The sequence below is a fragment of the Rhyacophila brunnea genome, unplaced genomic scaffold (genome assembly GCF_057557595.1).
Source record: "Rhyacophila brunnea isolate RB1 unplaced genomic scaffold, BYU_Rbru_1.0 scaffold_3, whole genome shotgun sequence".
NCBI classification, from domain to species: domain Eukaryota; kingdom Metazoa; phylum Arthropoda; class Insecta; order Trichoptera; family Rhyacophilidae; genus Rhyacophila; species Rhyacophila brunnea.
This window is the reverse complement of record NW_028232965.1, coordinates 10,058,152-10,084,200: the sequence shown is the minus strand read 5'-3', so window position 1 is coordinate 10,084,200 and position 26,049 is coordinate 10,058,152. Positions and strand designations below refer to the sequence as shown.

The window sequence follows — 26,049 nt, the reverse complement described above, 5'->3', positions numbered from 1 at the left end:
TATTTTTTGTTTGTTTATGAATAGCAATGGAAATAGGTGGACGTCGTTTATCATTTTTTTTTTAATAATCTGTAGGTACCTAAGTACTAAACTTTAGTTTTAATACTACAAATTTATATATACCTACTTTCATACATAGAGAACTTTTAAAATGCACTCCTCCAGAATTAATAAAATTCATACAATATTATTGTTATTAGTATTACATGCCTACTTTAAATTACTGGCCTCACATTTGGCTTATCGGCGTAAAACATATTATTGTGTATTGGTAGGTACATAACAAAAAGGGAAATTCAAAAATTACGAATAGCGCAACGTAGAATGGAAATGTGCATGTTGGGGATAACACGTAAAGATCACAAAATAAACCAACGGATAAGGAAGCAGACTTAAGTACGCAATGTGATAGAGGTCGCTAAGCGGCTGGACATGACATTCGGCGAGAGGACAACTGCTGGACAATTGATGTCATACAGTGGTACCCAAGAAGCATTAAACACGCACAGGGGCGCCCTAAAATCCGCTGGATAGACGAACTCATAATGTTCGATAGATCTAGGTAGGTACGTGGCAGCACTGAACTAGGGACCGAGAAAAGTGGAGGGAGCTAGAGGAGGCCTTTGTCCAACAGTGGATCGACCCAGGCCGATGATGATGATGGCATGACAAATTATTAATCCAAGACGTTTTCCACATGAGATGTTGCAAATAATCCGTATCTACAACGTAGCAAGTTCCGTATACTTGAAAGGTACCTATCAAAAGTTTAACCGACAATCGAGTCCTAAGGCAGGTAATTCACAATTATTTATCTTCTGCGACTGGGCACATCGTTAACTCAAAAACCTCTATGGAAGTAACGTGGCTAAAACAGTGGCGATTTTAGGTACATGTAGGCACGATGCACTGGCAGATTTGGGAACCCCTTCGTGAAAATGTTGGATATACGATAAACCGCCATTAACACAATAAGGATTTTATACACTTTCATTGTTTTTTTTTATGCTTCAGTTATTTAGCCCACTAAAGATATAGGAACATATTAGAAAGATTTTGTTACTTTATGATGAAGCGACTATCTCGTCTGCTTAATGGAAAACAGCCGCTGGATAAATTAATTTATTAATAAATGATTCGACTACCTATAAATCACGATCCATAACTTCTTTTTCATGTATGTCGGTTGGTCTGTTCATGCATTAAAGTTTTCCAGTCGTATTGACATCCCCTAGTCGACGTAGTGTGTTATTTTTTCTTTCAGTCAGTGTTGAATTGACACATTATCGAAACGCTGGAATGCGCTAGGAGGGCAGAGACGAGTCGACGCGAGAACCGCCGGCTATCATTCAGAGTGAATTATTTTGTGTTTTTCTCTGTACGGTGGGAAAAATCAGAGTTCCTCGTCAATACAGCGCGCCCGCCCGCTCGATCGTGAGCATTTTATTCCATTATAATATACGAAGTACGGAGCCGGCAGAGGAATGCGAAGGTTACAAAGCAGTGCTCGCTGCTCAGTGCTGTACCATCTCGCCGTTAATTCTGATCCGGACAGCCTTTTCGGCTTTACCATTAAATCGTCTGTATTAGCAGACTACTCTAGTTTAAAATTTTGAACTAACATCAAGTCATATCCGGTAATTTGTACGTAGGAAAATTTACCGTAATTAGTAGGTAACGTAGTGGGTCTATTCTACACTTGTCGACCGCTAAAGTGACAAATATTATCACTTTATCATATTTATGTATTGAGAAATTATAATTGTTACAATAAGTTAGCCGTCTAAACAGTGAAAACTCACTCTAAAGTTAACACAGCCAAGAGAGGTACTGTTAAAACATAGCACTTATTGTAACAATTACAACTAATTTATTGTAATTGTTACAATAAGTTCTAATATTTCGATAGAAACCTACCCTAGATAGCTAACCGTAGGGGCCGAAAAGCAATCTTGTGTATAGAATAGACGCGCTGGTCAGTTTAGAAATGATAGATAAGCCTTGAAACCGAATATACTTTTCGCTAGGGATTCCAATCCCGGGATCCCGAGCTATTTTCGATACCTATGAATCCCGGGATTGTTACACACAATCCCGAAGCTTTCGGGATTGATTTTTTTATCAATTTTTATGGAAAATAAAATAAAAACGAAAATATAACAGAAAAAATACTTTTAATAACAAATGACTACATTAGAAATAAACTGAGTTTGAATAAGTTTGATTTATATCCATGTGTAAGTTGCCGATTCATTTTATTTTTTCACATAAATTAATAAAAATGAGAAAGATTGCAAAATTAACACTTCGCACTATTAACAAAGTAATTCCACCATGGTCTCATACGTTTTACGGCAGTTTCATATTTGGCTGACTAATTAGATTTATGAAGCGGAAAGGCCATAAGTACTTCATGATTTGCTTTACTATTTTAAATCTTGCTAACCCATTCATTAAGTCTTTACTATCAGAAACAGCAATCTCATATTAAATTCACATTATTATTTATATTACAATATTATTTACTCCATTAAACTTATGTATTTCCATGATTGAACGTATACAATATTAACAATAAATGTCTTAAATAGTATAAATTATACTAGATTTATTTTTGACCGATTTTATCAATTTTATTTGTAAATATAAAAAAATTATATTGACAATGGAAAAAAATGCCAATCCCGGGATTATCAAATTGTAATCCCGAAATCTCGGGATCAGAATTTTGGCTCGGGATTGGATTCCCTACTTTTCGCCGATCAGTTTATGTAAAAGCACTATTTTTAAACAAATTTCTTATCTCAAATAAATGCTATTAAAATTTGTACAAATTACCACATCGACAAAGAAGTATTCAATGAATATTTCATGTGAATATTTTAGTACTAATTACAAAGTATAACATTTTCACTGTTACACTCAAAACTGATTAGTCCTAAGGGAAAAACAAATACATTGGCATCTTACAGATTTCCGCTGGATCTCAGGAGGTAATACCTAAATATTCCATGAAAATTCTTCATAAGTAGTTGCACAAAAACTCCACGACACACAACATCATGGAAGCTCAATTCTTGTCAATTTGTCGGAAAATATTTATGGTTTCGATTATATGCTTTTACTTACATTAAAGACATGGCATCGCACTAAATATCTGCCTATATGATAGTAGGTCCCTATTCCTGATGCCACCAAAATTTATTAACACATTACTTATTGGAAAATCGAAATATATAAGTAAATATTTAAGCTATTTATTATCAAGGAGATTTGAAATTTTTAGCTGTGCTCTGATATTACCAAAGATTTTGCAAATATACGGTAAAGCCTTCTTTGGTTCCCTTTACAAGATTGCGGAAAAATGTCAGTTTGTCATATTTTCCAGTTGCTATGCAACACAAAAACTATGTTATTATGAAATTGGAAATATACAATGAAAATTAGTGGCAAGGGCGTACTTTTTTAATAGGAAAAACTATTGGCACTTTAATACTTAATTATGAGGTTATTTACCACGTAAGTCCAAAGATACCCTAAGACCAAATCTGGTTCAATAAAACCAATTCTGCTTATTTATCAAACCTTTAGAATTTAGATTGTAACATTATTAAGTATTAGGTACTTATGTTTTTCAATTTAAATCTGTAAACATCATAAAAATATAATAGTTATGTTTTAAATGACATATAACTGGTTAGGTACCTAATTCAGATTAAAATATAGCTTATAATTAATGAACTACTTAAGTACCTACTAAAATATTATTTTTTATTATATTATTTTTAATAGTATGTCATCGGTTTCTTTTTTATTCATAATACGCCCATTCCCTGTGAACGGCATACACAATGCTTACGGGCCCTTTTAATTAATTTTGTAATTAACGTGTTAATTTGCATTTCAAAAGTAATTAGCAAAAACACAATTTTGTGCGGCCCGTAAGCTATGGGTTAATTAAGTACTGTAGATATAATTTGTAATGCTATTCAAAAGCGTTTAGTTATTTCCTATAATAATATAAAGTTAGTTTTCCCATACTGAATAATTTTCTTTTTAATACACAAAATTATTGAGAGAAAAACAATTCAATGCATGTACATAATTTTCAAGCTTCATTCGGGCTTGCAGAACATTGAAACATGGGCATTTATGTCTGAATGCAGCCCTGTTGGAAAATATATGAGATTAGCTTGTAGGTAACTTAATCAGTAGACCATGAGTCTTTTTTCTTCAATCATACGTCATTTAGGCGCCATCTCCAAGGTTTTTTCAATATAGTTACTCATAATAGGTACTTGTACCTAAGTAGGTAGCCAAAAACTTTTCGACATTATTGGAAAATCATTATCCATATTATAAATAAATTTACCATATACCTGTCTTGTCCACTTACCTTAACTAAATAATGGTCATGATGACAAATTGGCCTAAATCGATATGAAACATATGTAGAAAAACTACTTGACAGGTACTACTTACTTACACCCTTATAGTTTATGGTAAAGATAAAATACCGATTCTTTCCTAGGCATGGTGTGGAGGTAACTTATCAGTCTTTATGAACCATATAATTTAGTAAATACATATTTCGTAGACTTCAAATTTCCATTTGATAATAAACGTACCAATACGTACGTAATATGTAATGGAAATCTCTCAGTTATGTTGTGCCGGAAATTGTGATATTAATTTATTGATAGTGGTTTAGGCAAATTATATTATTATAAGCTCTAGAAAATATTTAATTTCATTATGTCAAATTACTCATCCACCAAATGAAATATTTTCATTTGAAATAAATGTTTTTTTAAACCACTCGTTCCACATTACTAACTAATAATTATTAACAAAAACAAGAGAAACCTGGTAGTCCTGCCTTGGATGGTGACAAATAATTTCAAAACAATTTATAATCTCATAGATTGCAGATCTATACGAAGTGATCAAGGCCATTCAGTTGCAATAAAATAAGCACTAAGTACCGAAAGTAATCGTAATCGGCCGCAAAAATGTCGCAAAAATATTTTACATTTCACTAATTTATTTATTTGTTTGTTGAAATTCTCACATTCCGATGTCTTTCAATGCGACTTAATACGCTCTGACACCGTTACGTTTCGTCTTATTATCATTCAAAATAATATAATAATATTTGTATGCATATTTTCAACGGTAAAGAGGTGGCTATGTTTTCGCAGAACGAATTAAAATTCTTCAGTCGAAAGAAGTGCAACGTTGATTAGTTCCCATGAGAATACGCTGTTAGGTATGCGAATACTGCCTAGACTTGTAGAAACAACAGTCTCAGTAGGTAGGTATTATTATACCACGTGAAAACTAACTAATTCGTAGACAATCTTATATCCAAAGATTTTTTTGCGTTGTAGTAAGTATGTACTTAGGTACCTATATTATTTTCTACGAATCAGTCTGACTACATGTAGTTAAGTACATATTTTTCCTCCTATCCTGACGTTTCGACTTTTATACAGAGCTTTTAACACGACTTGCTCGAACACAATACACAGTATTAAAATACCTACAATAGCATAGTAATATTGTATGTAACTCATGTATCTCAATATAACCAGAATATCTTTAGATAAATTCTCTTCTGCCATCTGTAGTTAATTGGTAGAAATGTTTCCGGCCACATTGTACTCGTACAAGTGTGTTCATACATTTTACATGTAACTTCGTCATAAACGGACGGCTAAAGTAAGGTGGTCGGTATCTGTACGTTTACGTTTGTTGTTGTACACAAGTTTGATTCAGGCCGAGTGTAATGCGGGTCGGTTGGTTTGGAGGGGTCCGTGTTTGTGCTTGAGTGGCGGAGCACACTGCATGAAGCCGTGCGATGCCTAAACGGCACTTGCATTGCGCACAGCGTAGTGCTTTTACGCCTCTCGTGCCACGCGCGTATCACACGGCCGGCGTGTACATAAGCATGATATGATAATATGAAGAATTGAAATGCGAAACGTTAGTAGTTGATAATTTACGATTATTCCTTCTGTATCGGATCACTAATAAGACTGATGAATATATTGTTTTATTAGTATTTATACTATTTCTAACTTAGGGTGGCATTTTTGGCATGCAGACAGCCGTACCCCTGCTACGACCCTGGTAGAAATATTTTATATTCCCGTATTTATTACTGTAGTTACTATACACGTAGATATTGCATAATAATATAGAAGTTAAACCAAATACAAAAAATATTGGTGTGACGATAGGCGATTGTCGATAGTAGGTACTGTTGCATTGTAAGCCAGGAAATGAGTATCATTATCTATTTGGCCCAGCGATGTGAAACTTGTGGCCGGGGTGACAATTTTAAGGTACCTAACAGCTACGTGCATACTGAGAATACACCAGTAGAAGACATAATAATTGAAAGTATACTATTAAATTAATGGAATTCACTGCCGTGCACATTTAAGCAATTCTATGAAATTCTATTAAATTTAGCAAACAAAAATGCTTGAGCGCAATTATTTTTTATTCAATGAATTATTTTAAATCTCCTGAAAAAACCCAACTTACCAACTGCTGAATATTATGTAAGAGAATACACCAAATTACTATGAATTTCAGATACTTTGAAAAATATTATTAAATAATAATACTTAATATAATCTCCCACTAATCGAAATATTTTGTTTTCGTGGAATTAGGATTATTGTTATAATTGTAATACTACATACGCAAATTAAATATTTGATTTGGTGATTTGAAGTTCTCCATTGCTGATTTAGTGTAGGTTTTCGGAACTAACGAACTAAGGAAGTGAATAAGTTCGTAGTATCAGTTAAATACCTATAAGTCTTAGACTATAGATACATCTAGACGCCACCCGTTGCATTGCTAAATGAAGCCGCGTGCCTTGCGTTTGGTTTGTGAGCGAGCGAACGCATTCGTCTACAAATGTTCGAGACCATAGACCATTTCGCTAGTGCTCTCCCAAGGTGCTCGCACTAGACGCTCAGAATTAAAATATAATTTTCTATTTTTTTACGTTATATAGTATTTTTAAGCGGTCAAAATGCAACCATTAGATAAAGATATCCATAATTTAAGTTATTTTAAAGAAACACTAGGTCACTGATATTAAAATATATAATAAAATACAAATAAATTATCATGAACATGTATCAACTTACTTATGAAACGTAATACCATCTTCTTGCTTATCAGTACGGCTACCACATTTTAAGACAACACACATAACCATCTTTTCTACTTAATTTACCAAAAATATTTACCACTGACTTTATGTTTTACACAAAAAATATCAATTTTAGCAACACAAGCTCGCAAGTTATCGACGCTATGTGAAGCGTTTCGCCCCGATTTAATGGTGATACTTTTGGAAACTGGCTTGTAGCTAGTAGACCTTTTATCTTACTCTAGCGCGTGTCGCAGAGATTGTAAGGGTGCCGAATACTTTCTCACTCGCACTCATGCATCGTTTTTGTTCAGGCCTTGCTATAAGTACATTTTTAAACGCTGGCAGTCGTATAATTAAAAGATAACTGCTATACAAAAATTGCCATGAAAAGTATCCACTGAGCCCCTAACCAGCAACCACATACATAGTATGTATACTTCTCTTTACGTTGACTTTAATAAGTCGTCGGCAGTGACGTCCCTAGACAAAATGCCGCCCCATTTTTTATACAGTATTTTTTATCATCCTTTCATGACAATATCTAAGAAATATGTTATAAGGATACATTACTAATTAAATATATACTTACCACTAAAACATACATCCGTGTCTCTTTTCTTATTCACAAAACTTTCAACATCTGTAAGATGTTTAGTCTGAGATTGCAATGGTTTAGGCATTATTAAATCGATAATCGATGACGGCGTGACGCATAGATACTGAATAAAATCGTGAACCCGGAGTGGTAGGTCTGTAAAAGGGGGTGCATCTTTAATTTCGACGACCAACGCAACTCCGTGCTTATTGGCTAATAACTCAAACTGGAATTATTCACAAATCTGCACGTGTCGTTTCTGGTCACTAAGGACGTCGAAGGGCAACGGAAGTAAACTAGACATCGCGAACCGACAAAATTAGGGATCTATTTTTTTTACTACTAAGTTGAGGTAGGTAGCTATTTATATATATTCCAAATGATTCTCCTCGATTTGCCGCCCTTCGAGTAACTGCCGCCCCCAAGCGACGCTCAACTTGCCTGCCCCCACGGAACGTCACTGGTCGTCTGACATAATTATTAAACATTTGAGTTTTCCTACAATGCTTATCAGTTATAATAATTTATATTAAATCTTATATTTAGATCGTGTCCATTATCTTTTTTCACAATAACGGAGATCGAAGGACAATCGGCCCGAGCTGCAATTTTTGCTTTTATAGTTATCCTAAGTAAGATTTCGAACCTCAAATAACCATTATTCATAAATTGAAACTCAACCTTTTACTAAATGGTAATCATATCCCATAAATGATGAAAGTGCTAAACCACATGATTCTTCGTAGTCGCTATTCAGTCGTAATTTATAGAAAAGCCCGTGGCGTTCTTCATCTGGTCACTCTAACAAGTCGGGATACTTCTACGTCTACTTCGTGATTCGTCTTAACAGCTGACCTCTCCCATACTAAATATTGTACTTATAAAAATAAATTGAATTTTCATATATTATGTAGGTACACAATTGAAATAATCAATTTTAAGACCGACTAATATATTTAGGTAGGTACCTAATGTATCAAATTTTTTATATACCTAACGCTTTCACGTAGCGTTTTTTTTCTTTAATTGTACTTTAAAAGTCTGCTGAAAATATGTATTTAATTGACAAAACACTGCAAAGAAATAGGGTCGATTGTCTTTTTAACCCCTCAATGTATTAAAATAATTATTTTTATGTAATTTATAACGATGTTAATCCATTTTTTTCTAATTGATTTTATCGAGTTTGAGTAATTTTCTTTTATAAGTAGGCATTTGTTTATTTTAATGGAAAATTGGACGTAGATCGATGATTAAAAAGGTCGCTTTCCCTCAAATTACTCGAATCGGAAGAAAATGTTGTGGTTTATTGAGTCATTAATCACTAGGCATGTTGTCTTTTGTTGTTGTACAATATATAGGTACCTAATCACCGATAGCGTTGGGGACACAAGAACTGCTTGGAAAATTGTCAATCTACAATATTAATCATTACTTTATTAAATCTATATAAAACTGTGCTTCACTCTTCTTAAATATTTTTTTAATGAATCCACCATTTGCAATATTACCATATCTAGGGTAGGTAAACAACAAGGCTTGTTATTTCATTAAAATAATAAATATTGTCTGATCTACGAGTTTGTAACACATTGACTGCTGACTAAATAATTACTTTTTAATTACCACATTGAAATAGCATGCTAATTATATCGAATGGCCACTTAATCGTTACGCGCTAGGTGCGTCTTTAGCGTCCAATGTATTAAGTAAGACATTTTTGTGAAACGTCAAAGAAAAAAATAATGTATCCTTGCTAGGAATTTAATCGTGCTTATTTATGTATTGTACAAGTGCGCTAACCATTTAATGTTAATAACATTCAATATTAATATAATTATTAGAATGACTGCATTCAACAATACACATAAAAGCTTTACAATTAAGATGGTATACCTATTATTTATAATTTATATGCTAATTTATTAGAATTTGTATATTTTCGTATGTCTATCAATTCTATATTATTAATATTGTAAAGAACGAATTATTTAAGTAGGTACTGTTACCAGACAAAAAAGAAAATAACCCAGCACGACAGTTTCAAATTCCAAATCCGCAATTTAATCAAAGTCAGGAGGACCCCGACCGAAAGTTTGGTTCTTCTGCCGTGCGGGATAGTGTCCCGGCTCGACCGATAACTTCTAAGAAAAGCCTCTCCGGCCGATGCGCGCCCAAAAATTTACAGTAAGCTGTGACAAACAACCCGCCCGCACCCCTGGGATATCGAGTACCCCTCGCCGTTAATTTTTTTTCGATATTTTTTGAAAGTCAGGGTCAGTTCCGATCTGGCAGTGAAGCTGGCAGAAACATTCCCCCGCCGTCCTCGGAGGGGCGGATACCTTTAACACGTGTTTCAGTTAGGATCCTCGCGTTAAAAATAATCGATCAAAAGTTATCATATCTTAGAAAAATCGACACCCCTTATCGTTGTCGTGTGAATAATAATCCATATAGTTGCCATCAAAGCAAACCAGTGTTCGTGTGCGGGATGACAATAATAAATCGATCCCAAATGTAACGCTAGTGTTGTGTTAATGTAAGACCCTCGTTTTAGCCTATATTGTAAAATTATCGATGTTTGCCCATGTTTTAACTTAAATAAATTGTTGTCCTGCGCAGGATTTTAAATCTAGAATCGGTGTTATAATTTATCCTGTTTGTCCCGACGTCACACTTACTCTGCAGCCCGAATTGATACCGGATCGGGACATCTACCTCGAAGACATGTGAGTTCGTCTTCCACCCCCGGTATTATACTGGCGCCCAACGTGGGGCGAACGAAGTCAATGCGACTTCGGGAACCACGGCCCTGAGAAACCCAAGTGTGTGACGTCAAACCCATAGTTTTGTGAATTTTAAAAATAAAAATAAATTCTCTGGCGCCCTATTAAAAAAAAACCCTAAACAAAAATATATTTCGCCCACGCTACCGTTAAAACAAAGTGAAAATTACGAGACAAACCCAGTAAGAACGAATTCGCGCGTAAACCTAACACGATAAAAATCAAAACCAGGGGTGTTCAACTTCATACGCACTGTTTAAAAAAAAAATAAACGCAAGCCTTCAAAAGTTAAAACGATGTTAACGACCATGAAAAGAAATCGAGTGCAACGAAACCCGAAAATGCCATGAACGTGGGTTCTCACAGAACGGACGTTCCTACGATGCTGCAGCCACCCCCCGTCTACTAGCATCTGCCGGGGACCACCGACGCTGGAGGTCCTGGAAAAGTCCAGGGTACAACTTCGCAGCTTAGGCCGCCCCCCCCCCCCCCCTGCTCTACGACCCCTAGCACGAGAACTCAGCTCTGTCTTCGCATCCCTGCGTCAATCTTGCGACGGAGTCGCCACACCCCAGCACACGTCCAAATTGCACCTCCCGCCGAACGACACCTGATCTCCGCAACCCTCCGCCTACCCCTGAATAGGCAACCCCAGATGGAAAAAACCCCCGGTCCGCAGTTTCAAATCACATATCCACAACCTAAGCCCAGCTACTAGGAAATGGTAACTTGCCGAGAGACAAACAAAAATTTACCGTAATTTTTGTTTCATCCCTTTGCCCCTCCCTCTTGCCTCATCACCCATAGATCCGTCGTAGATAATTGCGGGCAGTACAAATTCTCCCGGGAGAGTGGTAGGTGTCCAGGACCACGTGCTCGGCGTGGCCTGGCCACGCTTGTCTCAATATGATAAGTTAGTGAATCTCTTTCCCCGTTATTGTGTTATCAATAATCCCTATAACCACCTCAAAACCACGCGTCGCGTCCCCGACAAAACGTTTTCGCGCCCGTTTGGCCAATGTGTTCAAACACGTGCTCCCACATAGTGCTCCCACATAGTGACTGTGCCATAGCTAAATCTAAGACTCCTTTAAGTGTAATTAATAATGTAACCCAACCAATGTCTGGAAAGTTAATGCAATTAAACGTCCCTGCGCAGGGAAATCGTCAAATCAAAGACGTGTTTTATCTTGAATTATATGTCCTGATGTCCACACAACCCTCAATCAAGGTGATACTCGTGAAGAACGCTGCCAGCATACATGTGAGTTCTCCAACCCATTCTTCTCGGTATCAGTACCTATATGTATTCATTTCGTCACCTCAATACTACAACTAGCAGATAACTCTGATTTTGTCATTGTTGGGAAAATGAAATTTAAACTTTACTTGATTAACATAAATCTAGGCTTTAATTATTTAAAATAAAAATGGAAAATTGTGCTCGTCTAATTGGGAACAATTAAATAATGTTCAATTGTATGAAAAAATATTGTAGATAAGTAGGTAGGTACCTATATTATTTTATTTATTTAATGCATTTACGGTTTTAAAGTTATATAATATTTTCAAACACAAAATTAATACATTTCCCATAAACTTCTGACTTACCTAGTTTTATCATTTTGTAGAGAAGGAAATGTAGAATCATATTCAATAGCTATCTCAAAAACAGTAAAAATCAAGTTATCTAGTTATACTTAGTATTGAGTTTACGATTTGTACATCAAGGTTTTTTTTGTATCCCGGGTAGCTTTCAATTCTTTATAATATCTTTATAATATAATGTACTACTGTAATTTATTGTAATATTTTGTTATTAACTGTTTACCTCTTCGAGTATCTATGTAATTTTTCACGCTGTATAATTTGGCAAAGGCGACTCATTTTTTTATTCAGATTTTTCAACAACTGCAATGCGTGCTATTTTTTTATTTGTAACTTTGTATAAAAAAACAAACTGCCATGGAAAAACATTAGTATTACATAAATTATATACATACAGTGTTGGTTTAGCGATTCGTTCTATAATCGCGGCTATAATTATGTATAGGTAGGTACATACATCAAATACTTACGAAGATTGTTTATCTCGTTATATACGCCATAAAACCATCACCATGGTGGTGTATCATGGCATTTCACTATTATGTTGTATATTTTCCTGAAATTGTTTGAAATGCAGGTGATTTGACATACTTGTTCTGGGTGTTCACTCGTTCAGAGGTTATCGCTTATGTTATCTATGGGCTTATATCTGGATTAGGTACGTCTGAATTGTGCGGACGTTTAATGATTATTTATCCCCCTTTCTGCAAACCAATGCTGGCTGATGTTTATGCGTAAATTCCCAAATTTCGAAAACTAAATACCTACTTAGTTACATATCGCTCTTTACACAATGTAGCTTTGAGAATAATATAGCAGTACCTATTAACAGGACACAATAGCGTAAAGCTCGACAGTTTTGATTTGATAGAAAATAAGACATTGTCGGAGCGGCCCCTAGCGGGAGAAACCGATCCAATATACCTACATGGTGTAAAAACACCCGAGAATTACAACCGTAACGATAATCACATTCGTCCTGTGTAATTCGTGCGAACTAGAAAAAATCACTTCTGTGCCTGTTCAAGGTTAAATTATTTCACTATTTATAGTGGCCATGTCACAAACAAAACACAATGTCAGTGAGTGACAATAATTGAGAAGGTGTGGAGAATAGTGTGATTAAAAATATACCTACACATTTGTAACAGCCATGTCTTCATTTTTCAGTCGAGTGGGTACCTACGACCCAAACTTTCGACATATGTGTACCCCTTCACACTGAGTAGGTACCCCTCGTCAAAAAAATGCATATACTTAACAATCAAAATATTTTTTTTCCTTATTCAGTAGGTACATAAACAAAATAATTATTAACGAAAAATAAAATTCATTCATAATAAAATATAAATAAAATAAGTAACATTCATTATAATCAATGAGAAGGATAAAATTGTTTATGTTCAGACGACAGATCATCGTAATTTGGATCCCTGGTTATTAATTTTAATCTGAGATGCGGTTCCACATGCAAAAGCATGTTCCTTTTTTACAAGATATGATGTTGGAAAACGGAAGATGTACCTATTCCAGGACTTTCTCTGTTAAAACTGGATACACATGCATTTGCAACCAGAATGATGTTAAAGTGCACAAGTAAGTTTAATTATTTTTCAAGAATCCGTCTGAAGCTAATTCCAACAATTGCTCTTCTTCCACAAGCAATAAACCTTCTAGCATGGGTGTTGTAACATGTAATGATGTTGTATTAATGCTTGTTGCACCTCTTACCTCAAACTCTTCCCGTACCCCAGGGGGTACGCGTACCACACTTTTAGAAACACTGTCTTAGACAAATATCGGTTTTTTTTTATATTCCACTTCAATCAAACACCTTTCAAGAGTACCGAGTGTTTCAGTATGATTGTTTTTTGGCAACCCTAGTTATCTGTAATAATAATTTAACTAATATTGAAAATATGTTCCCAAAATTATTGTCCCGTCGCTCGCTAGACGAGACCCGATCGAAAACGCGATGCCCGACGAGACGCCGCGCCGCGCCGAGGGAATTCCGACGCGTATTATAATATCAATGGATCCACTGCCAAATTATTTTTCGTAGCACTGCTGTTGGCCGCTTGCGGTGAGGAAAGACCGACCAGCAGCGGTCTGAGAATTCCTCGCGCGCAGAGCCGTAACGAGGATACCGGTAAAGATTCACCGAAATTTGTTAGAATCGTGTCTATTGTTATTCAGATTATTTTTTTTATTTGATTGTCTCGCAGTAATGCGCCGCCGAATATACTGGTGAAATTAGTAAAATAATGCGACATGGAAAGTCTAACCCTAACCCCATGGCCGACCATATTCGTACTGTAGCACAGTGATGATGAACCTATGGCAAGCGAGATGATTTTGCATAGCACGCGAATGTTTTATTTTGAAGAGAAGTAAATAGCTACAATAATTAAAACAAAATACAAAAAACTTTTACAAATAAATGTAGGTATACGAAATATTAAAAAAATAATGACTACATAGTTATACGTATTTTCTTCGGTTTTTGATATTATTTTTACCAACAATATTTAGGTACCAATCGATGCGCAAATGAAATCGACGAAATTCATGCATAAATAAAAGATCGCATTGTATAAAAATAGTAGGCAAACACTCTTATAATCATTACTTTTTTTTCTTTTATTTTGTTAACTGTCAATTCATGGTGGAACTGCATTGTATTGTTGTTTTTATTTAATAAAACGTTCGCTGTCGTTCGCGTTCAACTGTCCGTTGAAAATGTCCCACTGAGGCGGACGAAACCAGTCCTAATATATTAATTAAAGTGGAATAAGTACTATATAAAAAAATTGCGTTTTATTAAATAAAAACAACAATAATCATTACGTTTAATGTAAATATATAATTGTATAGGCCGGTCCTTAGGCTTCATGTACCACATAATATGATCGCACTGACCTTATCAGGCGACGGGGAACTCTGATTTTGATCGATTTACAATGATTGAGACCTACCGGGCAATTATAAATAAAAATATTCAACCAACACACCTGCTGAAATTTATCGGCAGTCATTCAGATATAAACAGCTGCTTGTTAAAATGCATCCACGATCTCTTGAAATTTGAAAACAAGGAAAAAATTATTCAAATAATAAAACATTAATTATCATGTGTTCAGCTAGAAATACAGTATAAAATAGTCTTGAACTCAATTGTAATTTTTTAGTAACATTCTTAAAAACTACTTTATCCCCATGAAAAACTGGTCGGCACATTTGGGAAAGGTTGGCACGCGTACGTAAAAAGGTTCGCCAACCCTGGTTTAGCACGAAATTGCGAATTACTATGGTAGTGCTAGTTATTGATTGTCTTGAAATACAATGCGATAACCTGTTGAATAGAATGAAAATTTTCAATTGAATATTTTCTTCAAATTTCAAAATGTAACAGTTTACCATATTATAACATTCGAAGTATGACCAATAACTAGCACTACCATCGAATATTACAGTTTCGTATCACGGCCTGATTGTAGATGGCCTATCCCTAACTAATTACGATTATGTTGACCAGTTTCGTCTGCTTCAATGGGGCATTGTCAATGGATTCAAAATATACTTACAATTCATATAGACAAATTTAACGGGCAAAATTATTTATTGAATATATGGATAATAGGTATATACTTACATGTAAATTAAAATATCAGGTCATAAATAAATCAATTCATTATATCTACTTATATTTTTAGAAAACATTACTATTTATAATCGTGTTTAAGTAGGTACTTAAGTTGCATAAAATGAATATGCATATTAACTATCACAATTTCTTTCCACAAAAAATTTACGGTAAATAACCATTAAAGAAATTTTACAAATTTAGGGTTGTCAACAGGGAACTCAGAAATTATTATCTGTTGTGTGGTTGTCAACTATGTTTGTACAACATATTATACAACTCTACATAAAATATATACTATGGGTAATCTGTAACAACTATTTTATAGAAGAGGAGTATAACTATTTCAGTTGTAACATCATCTGTGATGTAGTCTTGAAAATGGTGTTGCAACCGAAATAGCTATGGATTTATAAAACAAACTGTAGAATGTATTAAAATTTGTCTTAATAATATGTTGTATGTGTCAATTCCTCTGGGATTTTTACCTTCTTTTTTACTAAGCATGGCGTCACGAAGAACGAATCCTTCCTAAATGTTCACGAAATGATGGGACTTGCAGACTTTCGGGCCCTTGATCAACTATAGCATAATATTTATTTCGGACAGTGTTTTTAATATCACATTTTTTTAATCAGGTGTGTGTTCCACGATATGGAGAGTGTGGAGTCCCCGTTGGAAGTGCTCTCCCGCGCAGCCACCATGGTGCAACATTGTCGAGCATACTCCAACTCTTCGGACCCTGACATCAGTGGTAAATTTACTTACACAGCACTATTTTATGATTACATACTTACTATAATACTCATTATAAATAGATAATGATCTACCTACCATGTTTTTGAGTAAATATCTGCGCTTATGGAAATATCAGTTTGACCACGCAATAAATAGGTACCTCGAATCACCGTTATCAACCGTTTGTCTTACCAGATCTCTAGCATTCAGTTTACAAAATATGCATCAGGTGCATGGTGTTGAATAAAATTAGAAGAAATAAAAAGTTAAGAATATACCAAAAAAGCCTAGAATGTTGTTTAAAAATCAACATACTGTCCTTTTATACTTCGTATAGTAAAAATTATTACCTTTAGTTGAAAGATAATTATTTGCTACGAATCAATAAAAATCATACTCGAATCTTTTTTTCCCACGAAAACAATGTTTGGAATTATTATTAGGAAGGTATAAGTTTTTTTGAAATTTTCTATCAACTAACTTATTTCTGTACCATATTTAGCATATTTTTGTCAACGAGATTATGTAACACCACTTTGCTCACAAAATTGTCAACATCTTATTTTTTGGTACCAAATACCAGCAGTCTATCGTAATAAATACTTAAAACATACATTATATTATTAATGATATGGAAATTACATTCAATAGAAAACGATCGTATTTTACTGCCATCTCATATCCAGTAGCTTTATTCATGGATTACTACATTTTTATTATAACATTTATAACTGATATTAATTGATAATTTAGCATGGCACATTACCATTATTTTGACACACGCCTTTGATCAATGGAGCTTTTATTTGGTATGTTTATATTATCTTTTGGCGATTAAAATAATGGCGACATTCTTTGCACCATTAATATTTAACTGCTCGTAAATGATATCGTATTAACGATTTAGATTTTAGTATAGGTATTTAATGGAATTTAATGCATACACTAATTATCTACTCACTTATCAAGTAATTGCAGGTACCTACTATTAATTATTGTTAACAGTGCTTTGATAGTTGTATTAAAACACTTACAACGACTTCCGTATTTTGAACTTATGAAAAAGCTCAACCGATGTAAACTTTAGCTTCCTAATTTTTTAATATTTATTTAACTAGATACGCAATACATATAATATGATAAATATTCACTATTGTCAGACCTTTGTTTACAATATTTTAATTATCTAAAAAGGGAACTAAGGTAGCTTCGTGTGTTTTCTACGTATGCATGTAGTAGGTGTAGATATTTAATTCGAGTCTACACCTGCATACAATATTGAAAGAGATGCTATTTTGACCAAACAAATATCCAAGATAATAAAATTATTAAGAGCATACTTCAGTGAAACGGCAAATAATTTTCAACTATAGGTGCGACAAAATTTTGGACTCGCTGGCAATCGGAGAGCGAAAGTCGAGCTGTGAACACGTCAATTTGATTCGTGATGGCGACGGGGGTATTAATTCTTAAATCGTGTAAAGATGACTAAAAAACGTTACCCATTTACTTGAAAAAGAAAACATGTCAATGAATATATTGTTATTCTTCCTAATAGAACAATAAACATAACATTAAATGGACGCATGTTGAATTTTTATGACAAATTATGTTTTGTTCTGCAGGCGTCGTTTGCACAATCTTCGCGTTGCGTACCTAGTCACAATCGTTTTAGACCGTTCCCCATCTGAAGTGTAGCCTTAATGACTTGTATTTGATTAGTTTTCACATCGGACCTATTATTATCAATAACTGTAGTGTTTTTTTAAACATCAATATATGAGCATAGATTGCTCTTGTATACTTTCTAGGTACCCCAAAAAAAGTACAACATTATTAAAATTATACAGACATTATTTAAATTCATTCCTAATAAATAGTACGAATTGGTGTAATTCGCATATTATTTTTGTCATATTTATCGTGATCTTTCCTGATAAATATAACCTCTTTTAAAAGAGATTACCTACGATATCGAAGAGAACGTAACTTCTCCAGATTTAGATTTGGTGAGAGTCGATCACGCTTGCATTCCGCAATGCCGATGCAAGATTTAAATTTATAAACCTTACTTACTAACTTAGAAAAAATGATCCAATCAGAGTAGATAGATAGGTACCTAATTGACGTTTGAAATATGTTCGATACAGGTGTACCAACTCTATACTTTCTTTGTATTGTATTAAGAACGTATATGAATAAAATATTCACCAACTATGTAGGGACTGGATTATTTTATTTTTGTTCAGTTAAAAGTCGTTTATACTCAGGTATTGATAAAAAATACCTACGCAATTCCTACGATTCCTATGTAATAAATGAATCATGTAACAAGTGTATATTTTCTTAGTATGCATACTTTATAAAATACAGATTATAAACATCACCATATTATTATTAAATTGATGTTGATTAAAATTTGGAGTATGTACCCAATAATCTGCTTAATATCGGTTAAATCTATGTTCAAATGTCATTTGAATTATAATAATCACCGGTAAATATGGCGTGTGCGCTGAAATAAAATATTTGATGGTTCCAATCATTTTGAAATCGTCGTAACGTCATTGACAAGTCATCTCGAATATCTGTAAACATAATAAATTATTATCAGCGAAATTCCTCCACTCTTAATAAATGACATAAGCTTTGAGGCATTCGTGCATAGAAGAAAATGACCGAGCCACTCGTTCATATCACATCCGGCTTGCGCTTGTATTAGGCAAGTATAAAAGTACCGAGATAATCCGAACGCAATGTGGATAGTATGATGATCTTATGGGAAATCGTTATAAACTTGTTCCAACACCTCCTCTTCTAAGATGCATTCCTATTACATTCCACGTCCCACGTCCGAGGTATTCACCATTTTGAAAGTGGCTCTGTGCGTAAGCAAATGTGGTCAAGATATACTTAATCCTCGATTTGGATAGCCATTGAGAGTCTTTTAAAATCCTTTACTCGTATTTACTGTAACGGTAATGCGATGCTTTTTGAATAGTGAATATGATTCAAATTACATTTATTAAAATTATCCAATAAGTATAACATTGTTATGTTAAAGTGGATACAATGAGATATCATCGCTGTTGTTAGCTGGAGACGATTCAGTGTTGAATGAAGGTTTCCCAAACTCTTTCCACTCTTATCGGTCCATATTTCTTTACTCGGCCGACTCGTTATTCTGCCGAACTTAATGAGTCTCAATCCAACCGCTTTTATGGCGGTCCATGGGCTTTTTAGTGGCCATTGAGTACCTCTTTATAACTGCATCAATCGCCGAATGACATGTCCGACAAATTGCTATTTCATCAGTTCACCTCTATCACATCGCGTACTAGCATTTGTCTCATTATTCATTGGTTTCTTCTATCGTTTTTCTTATCATGCCTAACATGCTTCTTTCTATGCCATGTTGTGCTAATATTATTTTTTAATTTCTCTATTCAAATGCACAAGCTAGCACTGGTAGCACACATTAAACACTCACGCTTTAGAAACAACAGGAGGTCACTTTAGCTTTAGAATAACATATTCAGACGCCGAAATCCACCCTATGCCATATTTATTACGTTATACTTACAAGTTTATGTAGTGAATAGGTGTTTTATTTAATTTATGAGCGAATATAAAAATAAATATATATTTTTGATAAACCATTTCTTTTATTCAACGAATAATTCACAAGATTTTCAGAATGAAACATTCCATGTATTGAATATACAGAACCTACTAGTTTAAATTGTCGTAATTAGATAGGAGGCTCGTAGCATAATTGGTTAATTGCACAGTTGGCGCGATACGAGTGGTTATACGGGTTCAAATCTCGTCGAGCATCGTATTTTTTTTTCAAATATGATTTTTTCTAGTGCGCATCTATTCTATGCACAATACTGCTTTCGGGCGCTACCTAGGGTAGAAAAGTATCGAAGTATTAGCACTTATTGTAACAATTACAATAAGTTAGTTGTAATTATTACAAAGTGCTATGTTTGAACAGCACATCTCTCGGCTGTGACAAATTTTAGAGTGAGATGGACAGTTTTGACATTTCAGACGGCTAACTTATTGTAATTGTTACAATAAGTATTAATATTTCAATACTTTCCTACCCTAGTTAGCTGCCGTAAAGGCCGAAAGCAGTCTTGTGTATAGAATAGATGCGCTGAGGTGTTTTCAAGTTATGTGTGTTAAATAAATAGTTTTTTTTGTTCGCAGGTCGGTTCAATGTTTCTTTTTGATTTGCATTTTTTTCCTAATGCCAGCCTAGTCACCTCTCTAGACCTCTGTCAGGGAGGGCATCGCGTGTGACCTCATCAATCCGATGCCTCATTTGACCTCCTGAGTATACTATCATCCCTGAGATCGTTCTCACCACTTCTTCTCTCGTCTGCCCACCAAACAGCCGCCATTATAATATTCTTGTCTCGGCTTACGTGCAATTAAAATAGTTTTACTGCGCTCGCATCTTGGCTGTAACTCGGTCAAGTGACTTGACTATTAGGAGTATAATGCGTCGGTATCATTGAGAATTCTTTTTGGCTTATTAGCACTGTCGATGCTATCTAATAGGTGGCCCGTGGCGAATTATCCAGAAGACCAGAACAATAAATTGCGATTATCATACTTTTGAATACTTACCGACAATGATTCTTAAAATGTTTTTTAAAAAATCTGCCGTTATTTTTGATTTATTAAAGTTTTCTGCGCAGTAATTATCTAAAAATACGATAATTTCATCTTCTTCTTAATAACTCGTCGATATGCAAACATAATTTATGTTTCCATCCGTTTCCAGACATTTGCGTTAGTACCAGTAGGTTTTGCAATCTCTCTCGATCTCGTGTTCGCGAAATCTCGGGGTTGGATATGTTAGTCTCGGGATTTTGGGATTAGTTGTGATAATATATAATGTATATCGACCATACCCGATCCTAGTAAGATCATATGGGCCTCCACGGAGTGGAGGTTTTTGTATTAACAGTTTTTTATTTTGTTTTTACAGGAGACGGGTGTTAGCCACTTGATCCATATATTAGGTCCATCCTCTGACTACACAAATTGAAAAACAATATGTGTACTTGCCACACCCAGGATTCGCACCTGGGACCCACGACGTTATAGGCCAACGCTTAAGCCGTGCTTTGTCAACTAAAGAATTGGCGTTTTTACTATTTTGTAAATATACAAAACATTAAAATAATCATAAAAATACCACCAGTTTTCTAACATAATGCATAATTATAAAACTTCGTATACTTTGTAATTTCCTTAGTTGGTAGGGATTTATTTATTTATGTAAATGTATATAAATAATTCCACAAGTATTTTACGTGGATTTATTCTAAGTCATTCGCTCAACATTACTAGTGGTCTCAATGGAAACTTAGCCCATCTATTGCAATATTTGTTGTACCTACCTCCTACTTAATTTCTCGGTCTTGTTTTATAGACAACCACAGATACGTCTTATTTTGATATTGTCAAATATTTCGTTTTCCAACAACACTTAAATCATCTGATACCCAATCGTAAACGTTTAATTAAGTTACACAGTTGTAAGTTGCACCTACATTGTGAATATGTTTACACGTGGTGCACGAAAGACCTGCTGACTGTCATCCTCATATCAACTCGACTCAACTTTGCAAAAATCTGAATTAACAGATAGGTAGATCTATAAGAATCTTATATCGACTTTTTAGAAGCATATGAACTTGTATGCCCTTTTTTCATTGAATCGTTGTGATTACGGAATCCAATCCCGAGCCAAAATCCTGATCCCATTTCGTGATTACAATTTGACAATCGACTGGTCCCGAGATTGGCATTTTTTTCCATTTTTAACATACTTAATTTTTTTTATATTTACAAATAACACCGATAAAATCGGTCAAAAATAAATCTAGTATAATTTATACTATTTAAGACATTTATTGTTAATATTGTATATATAAGTTGGAAATATATAAGTTTATGGAGTAAATAATAATGTGAATTTAATATGAGATTGCTGTTTCTGATAGTAAACACTTAATGAATGTGTTAGCGAGATTTAAAACAGTAAAGCAAATAATCATGGTGTACTTATAGCCTTTCCGCTTCATAAATCTAACTTGTCAGCCAAATATGAAACTGCCGTAAAACGTATGAGATCACGGTGGAATTACTTTGTTAAAAGTGCGAAGCATTGTTTTTTTCCAATCTTTCTCATTTTTATTAATTTATGTGAAAAAATAAAACGAATCAGCAACAAACACATGGGTATAAATAAAATTTCATTCAAACTCAGTGTATTTCTAATGTAGTTATTTTTCATTAAAAGTATTGTTTCTGTTATTTTTTCGTTTTTATTTTATTTTCCATAAAAAAATGATAAAAAATCAGTCCCGAATGTTTCGGGATTATGTTTATCAATCCCGGGATTCATAGGTATCGAAAATAGCTCGGGATTGATTGGAATCCCTAGTTGTGATGAACAAACTGTTAAAAAGATAAAGAACATTTTTTGTGATTAATTTGCTGTACAGGAGTATTAGAGGAAATCTATTGTCACACGTAAATCGACATAGGTCTTCGACTTCCCATAAGTAATCTCCGGATGGGAAACCTCCACGCCTTGATGACTCGGTACAATTGAATTACTTTGACTGTTTCTCTAATTGGCTGGTATGGTTAATTTACCACTGGCGCGATTACCCACATTTTTTACACTGCAATCACCGCAAAGTTAGTAACGACGTGTAACCTAAAAGAAGTCAATATTCTATAGTACCTAGTTAATAGTCAACTAACTGTAATCGAATATTTTCTTACTTACTCACTTGTATTGTTTCACCGTTTCTGCATTAAAACTGTAAGTTATAAAAATAATAGATCACATAAGTCACAATCAATGTACAGTGTGTACAGCAGCGGATTGATGGCCTGAGACCAACCCAAGAAATGTTTAATCAGTCCCGATGACATTGAATTACATATCGACATGAAAATAAATGAATCCTATTGTCGACTATTGTGTGACTCGGACGGCGCTAAAACTGTAATAAATATAACACGATGAATCAACAGGAATTGCAGTTTTTGAGACTCGTCGGCCTATTGGGATTTTTCTCGGTGCCCCACCAGGCCATTCTGCCACGTACATAGTTACTAATTACTATGTAGGTAGGTATCTAAATCAAGTTAGAGTAGTTAGACATTTCAGTTTTTAACAGCCACTATTTTGTTATTTCAATAAATTACGATTACCTATGTGTGTTAATACCTGTGTTTATTAATCTTTATTACATATCATTTTTTACTCAAAGAATTGTCAATAGTTATATGATGTTGCATATTAGTTTTAATTGTTTTTTTGTAATAACTTGCATTTAGATCTAGTATCTACCTAGACATACGTACAGTAAATATATTGTTGCCTTTTAAATTGGCAGTAGGTATAGCCCCGAAAAAAATAATTTTGTATCAATTATTGATCTTTAATGACACATTTCACTGTCATTTCAATTCAAAAATTTTGATTATTTTTTTTAGCTGAATGCGCTTTTCTCACGTAATCTAATAGAATTTAGCAATGCTCAATGACACATTCGAGAAATTTTTGACTTGTTTTTTTTTGCTAAGAAAAATAGATTTCTCTGCTCATTTAATAAATAAATAACTCAAAACCTTGAGTTGTTTCCGTAGTGTATCGATATGCTAATTATTATAAGTATTATGTAGGTATATTAGGTATATTATAGTATCTGTGCTATATTTTAATTAATCCAATATCTCTATACAGAATTGACAGTCAACATGATTATAGTCATTAATTTTAGTAACTTCGACCGTAAAATCGACTGGCGTCGGAAATGCCGCGAATATTGGACCCGGGAAATTCGATGAAAACTTTAAAGTATTTATATACCTACCAACGGAAACAGTTTCACATTCTTTTAGTGTATTTACTTTACTACGTATACACTGTGTCATTAAATACTACGCACCTTTGTCCGTCGGTTACACCTTTGTGTTTATTGTGCGTAGAGGATTTTTTTTAAATAATCACAGTAAAGTTCTTGCAGGTAAACCAACCAAATTGTTATAATTTATAATACTATAGATATTGAAATTATGAACAAGCTCATAGTTAAAGGTCGTAAGTGCGGGTATAAATTCCGACGGTATCAGTGTCGTATTTGATAAATTGCGTTAATTGTATGCGCACTAATTGACCGATTAACTTAGTAGACTCACGGGTACAGTGCATTGTGACGAAATTAGAAAGAAAAATCACTTCCGTGTATTTTATATCGGCCGCGTACTCGGCATACCTTTCTAGACAACCCGTGTCATCATAGCCTTGGTATTTTAACGCCGAATACTATTCTGATTGATCATTGAGCACTGTATTGTATACATACTGTTGTCTGCGATTGTTTGTGATTGATAATATAAATAATATCCGAAATAATGTTGGTCCACTGACCACTGTACTTATAAAAAAATAAGTTTGTGACACTATATAATGCAATGCGTTTTTATCTCAATGCAGCCCTGGCAAATAAATCTGGTGTTGACGCTTTTCCATTATTTATATATATTTACAGTTTTTGTTTTACGAAATTACGTGATTGCTTATCTATAGATAAATTCTTTTTCTTCCGACCGTGTCCGATCCTAATGTGATCATATGGGCCTCCACAGTGTGGAGGTTAGTATTAACTTCTTTTTGTTTTTACGAGAAATTGATGTTAGCCACTTGCTCAACCTATTATCTATACTCTGACTCCAAACACTAATTGAAAACAGTATATCTACGTATTTTCCAGACCCAGAACGTCATAAGCCGACGCGTAAGCCCCTCGTCTATCGTGGGGTAATAATAATAGTACAACATCCACACAAATTCAAGTTTCAGGGTTTATCTAGCTACATCTTCATGGTATTGACTGATTTTGATTGGATTTGTTAAAAAGTGTTTTCGACATGCGCTTGATATAACAATTTTGCCGCAAATGAACCTTATTGCACATTGCATAATAATATAGTAACTAAAATGTCGAGCAAAACCATTACCATATTGGCGGAGTCTAAATTGTACATAATATTAAGCTGTGAAATGGTTACAAAGGCCAATGTTTATATTATATTTAATATACAAGTCATTTCGCAATTAAAAATGCAATGTATTACTAATAATTGCTAGTTAGTACCTGCATAAATATCAGTTTCTTCTACTTCTTCCTGGCATTACAGCCATATATGGGTCTTGGCTTCCGTCAGCAACTGCTTCCACCCAGGTCTATTCAAACCCGCATCCCCCAATTTAGCACGGCTTTATTCTACTGTGAGTGGAATGTATCACGAGGGGATTATTGAGTTGGTATTACCTTGGTTACGCTAAGCAACTGTCGATAGTACCTAATTAAGGTAATAATAATTAGGTACTCGATAATGTTAGCGAAGGTCTATCTAAATTCTAAATCGACTCCATCCCTCATAAAATATATAGACC

The 26,049-nt window shown here is 34.3% G+C and overlaps 1 protein-coding gene across 2 annotated transcripts in view; it reads left to right on the top strand.

The window, feature by feature from the left end:
- Positions 1 to 26,049, top strand: part of LOC147067865 (uncharacterized) — a 114,832-nt gene that overhangs the window by 6,125 nt on the left and 82,658 nt on the right. For both annotated transcript variants that reach the window (XM_085952566.1, XM_085952567.1), the window contains exon 2: positions 16,448 to 16,563. In XM_085952566.1, the coding sequence (XP_085808692.1) occupies positions 16,464 to 16,563 (100 nt within the window). In that variant the 5' untranslated portion in view covers positions 16,448 to 16,463. The remainder of the gene's footprint in view (positions 1 to 16,447; positions 16,564 to 26,049) is intronic.